Source organism: Sphaeroforma arctica, assembly GCF_001186125.1.
Source record: "Sphaeroforma arctica JP610 unplaced genomic scaffold supercont1.854, whole genome shotgun sequence".
In the NCBI taxonomy this organism is placed as follows: domain Eukaryota; class Ichthyosporea; order Ichthyophonida; genus Sphaeroforma; species Sphaeroforma arctica.
The window spans coordinates 10,582-15,054 of NW_014039704.1; the positions used below are offsets into that span (position 1 = coordinate 10,582).

General features: G+C 42.4%; 1 protein-coding gene across 1 annotated transcript; it reads right to left on the minus strand.

The window, feature by feature from the left end:
* Positions 1-3,795: 3,795 nt before the first annotated feature.
* On the minus strand, positions 3,796-4,146 carry SARC_08929 (hypothetical protein; the record flags this gene model as incomplete). The annotated part of the gene is made up of 1 exon (XM_014297073.1): positions 3,796-4,146. One exon carries the CDS (start codon positions 4,144-4,146, stop codon positions 3,796-3,798), a length of 351 nt encoding a protein of 116 aa, XP_014152548.1.
* Between the last annotated feature and the right edge of the window lie 327 nt (positions 4,147-4,473).

Here is a 4,473-nt window from a genome sequence, read left to right on the forward strand (position 1 = left end):
TTATATCGATATTCACACGATATATAGAATTTACCTACGCGTTTATTTATTCTAAGGCATTAGTATCGCCTTTATTAGACCGAATCTTACATCAGCGTAAATGCTGTTCCGTATATGTAATCTCGGAAGTGTGTTAGAGGTGCCACTATGGCTAATAGCTCTTGTTTAGCAGTTGGATAATTCAACTGTGAAGCATTCATTGCCCGACTAAAGAATTGTATATATCTAGGATTGTTATCTATAACCTGATATAATACTCCTCCTAAGGCTAAGTCGGAGGCGTCCGTTGCTATTTCAAACGGCACGCCATCGACTGGTCCTTGTACAACAGAGGCTTGCTGTACTGCGTGTTTGAGCGCTTCAAATGCGTCATCACACTCTTTAGTCCACTAAGCTCCTAGTTTGCCTTTATGAGTGTCCAAAAGGTTTAAGGTAATCAGCTAAGTGTGGTACTCCATCTGAAAAGAAGTTTACAATCCCACACATGCTATTAACATCTCTTCTTGTAGTTGGTGTTCGCCAATCTACCAGGTGTGCTACCTTACGGGGTCGATTTTAATACCTTCCCCAGATATATGGTAGCCTAAGAGCTGTATTTCGCTCATTGCGAAGTGGCATTTCTTCTCGTTAATCTTGAAGTCTTGCTCGTTGAGTCTCTTAAAGACTCGTCTGACTAATGCGGCATGTTCGCCCTTAGTCTTAGAAAAGATGACTATGTCATCTATATAGACTTGCACGTTAGGCATGTCTGTAAACATTTCTTCCATTACTTGTTGGAAGAATGCTGGTAAAGAGTGTAACCCGAAAGGTGCTCTCCAGGATACATAGTTCCTTGAGGGACACTTTGACTGTGTAAAGTCTACTTTGGTTAAGTCAAGGCTGACATATCCGTCGTTAAAGTGGAATTTTGCCAATCTGTGATCTTTATCTTCTTATTAACTAGAATCAGATCCATGATTTTGTTCTCAAAGTCAGGTATTAATGCCTTGACTGTGTCTGACGGGGGCTTATATGGATTAAGACAGTTATCGTCTGATTGATCCTTTAATGGATCTATGTTTTTTGGTATATCCGTTACGGTTATACCTAGAGTGAGTAAATCGCTCATTCCGACTAGAATATCGTACTTCTGTGACATCTTAACTATCACAGCTTGGGTAGTGATATTCCTATCATCGGCCAGGGAGATTTTAATATCTGTGGCCATGGTTCTACACTTAGCAGTTTTATCATCAGCTAAAATGAGGTGAGTTGTTTGTGTTCTCCTTTCGATATCTTTCATTAATGCAAAGCGATCGAATATACATAAAATTTCTGAACCAAGATCAATCAACGCAAAGATTTTATTTCCATCGCAGTTAATAGGGATTATTACACGCTCATCTAAGGAGTCGTTGTATTGTCTGTGTAACGATTGTACCCGGTAGTATCGTCAGTCCAACTTAATGTCGGGTCTGACGTTACACGATTTAGTGTGATAGCCATTGGACTTCTCACATTTATCGCATTTTGTAAGATAGTGTTTACAAGATTGGGCATGCTTTCCGTTCCAGTAACCGTTAGGGGTTAACTAGTACATGTCATAACCACATTTCTCATCAGCACATTTCTTAACTTGCTTGTATGCAGGTTCCTTGTGCTCCGCACGTACCTTCTTAACAGGGCTTGTAGATTGAGTAGATTCAAGTGGACGTGTATGTTGGGGTCTCTCGTTTGAGGTGTGTCTGGATACGTACCCTTGATCGGTCTGCTCCCGCGATTTCTTAACAACCACCTTCTCCTGTGAGATCATTCGTTTCTTAAGAGCGGCTAACTCATTCTTGAGTTCAGTGTTCTCATCGATCAACTTACTTATGTGCGATGGCTGGTTTGATTCTGATTCGGGTCGGTTCTTTGAGCTTTCCTTCTCATCCTCTCCCTTAAGCGGGTTGTCTCCTTTCTCCGTAATTGGAGTTAGATCCTTCTGAGTGTTCTCATCAGGTTTAGTAGGGATCGTCTTAACCGATCCTTTTGCGTGGCTTCTTGGCTTCGTAAACGTAAGCTTTGAAGCAGACGCAATAGTTGGCCCGCGGGCTTTTACTTCAGGGGACTTCTCTCTTAATGGAGCGTCTTCACCCTTCTCTGTTGTATTGTTCTGGTTATTAATACCAGTAGCAATGATTTCGGTTACGGATTGATTGTCCTCTTCTGCGGGCGCGTTAAATGCGGCTACAGTAGCGGCGTCTCTCTCCATCCTCTTCTTTTCAGCTCTACGCTTCTTCGGAGTACTGTCTTTTATGGTCATAATCTTAACTTATGACTGCTAGCTTGTCTTTAAGGACTAGCTTGGACAAGAAAAATTATTTGTGGTAGTTAAACTACCTTTACGCTCAAGTAGTCTAAGTAATTAATACTTTTGCTAACTTTAAAATGTGTAAGATTCGGTCTCTCAAGGCGATATTAACGCCTTAGAATAAATAAACGCGTAGGTAAATTTTAAGTATCGTGAAAATATTAAAGTAAATAAACGAAATAAGACATTTAGTAAAGTTAGGTATGCCTCGTGAAAACAGCAATACTCTGAGACATTGTGAGGCTGAGACATTGCCTATATATAATCCTCTCTGAACTGTTTCCGCCGGAGGGTAATTATTTAGTATTCCGTTGTCACTCTATTAGAAACTATGGTTTGTTTCATTGAGGCAAATCCGAAAGACTCATAAAATCCTATCTTTAGAAAAATAAGAATAAAAAATATAAATACTCTTGATGTCCATAGTTATTATCTTAACCAATAACATGCCACTTATCAAGAATTACCGACTTAGCCTTCATCAGACTGGCACATCTGGTTGGCTGATCGGAGGATCAACTAAGTAACGTTAATACTCCCTAGAAACCTATATTTGGTTGAGCCATCTCGCTACCGAAGTATTCAGATACAAATAAAGTTGGAAAGTAAATAGAGTTCTATTAATAGAACTAAACCAACTCTTTATGTTTGGTATTTTACTGAGGCCTTTTAATGGCCTTGTCCAAATATCTGATATGTAAAGTGGAAAAGGCATTAATTAATAAAACCATTAAACCCCATTTTAGGAAACGTAAGTTCCTCGTGCTATTAAGAGTACATTTAGGAAACTTAAGTTCCTCGTACTATTAAGAGTACGTTTATAATTTGCGTACTGCTTAAGAGTACGTTTATAACATAGAGTCTAATGTGGAGGCCCGGCTTATTACAAAACCAGCTCAATCGGCCAAGAAGCTTGACCGGGCGCTTGTTATTGCTACACTGGCCTTGCACAGCCCAAACTGCACATTACACTTCTCACAGCGCTGACGGACCTTCTCTATCAGCTGCCAGTGCTGCTCTGCTGTGTCGTCGATGTACCATATTACTCCCTCCAACGCGTCAAAGATGCGAATCAGGTCCTCCTGAAAACGCCAGGAGGCCTCAGTCAAACCAAAGGGCAGGGAGGGATACCTGTACCTGCCCCAGGGGGTCATGGAAGTTAAAATAATACGTCTCCCTTCATCTAATATGTCTCAGAGTATTGCTGTTTTTACGAGGCATACCTGACTTTACTAAAAGACTCATTTCGTTTATTTACTTCGAATTTAATTATACTTAGACTTAACCTAAGTGTTTAATTACTCTAAGGCATTAATATCGCCTTGATAGACCGAATCTTACACTATCTCCGCACCTCGCTGGCTCGCTGGCACACCGCCTTAGGCTGTGCGACTGTAACCGCTGACAACACCCTGGGTTCTCCCCAGACCTGACTGGTGCTGCGATTGCAGTCCCGTCTCACGCTACTCCCCCTGTCTCGACACATCTAACTTCTTAGCTGCCCTGGCAGCTCGCCGAGCCTCTTTACGCTTCTCAGCAGCAGTCTTTGGCCCACAATTCTTGTGTGCATTGGTGTCTACTGCCTCATCCATCGTTTCGCTAACTACAAGCGCCATCGCCCCAGTTGGCACCCCTGATAGACGGGGTGGCCCTGGGGCGTCAATATCAATATCTGGCGCGTCCGCCTGATACGCCGCCAACCGCTTTTGCATGGTAGACATGTAATCGACCGCCGATGCAACTGGCTCAGTGGGATTTTTACCTTGGTCCTCCACTTCATCAACTAACACTTTAAGCGTGGACCTCCCAGACATAAAAACTATCAACTCCTGCAGCACTTCATACATTCGCTTCATGTCCAGGCGCAACTACTTCGCAAACGCCGCCGTCGCCGTAGCCTTCTCACCCTTGCTAAATTTAGGACATACACCAGCATACAGTCTGGTGTACGCCACCAACCAGTCAGGGTCTGCTCACGTTGCTAGCACCATCCCAGACTGGAGCGTCATAAAGATATCCTGACTAGTTATCTGTTTCAGGATTCAAAACTTTCTTCGTCGCCTGGCCTTCATCTACCTTAGTACGCACCAGATCCACATACTCGCTCCATGCCCATACGTTATCGAAGTATATATATATAT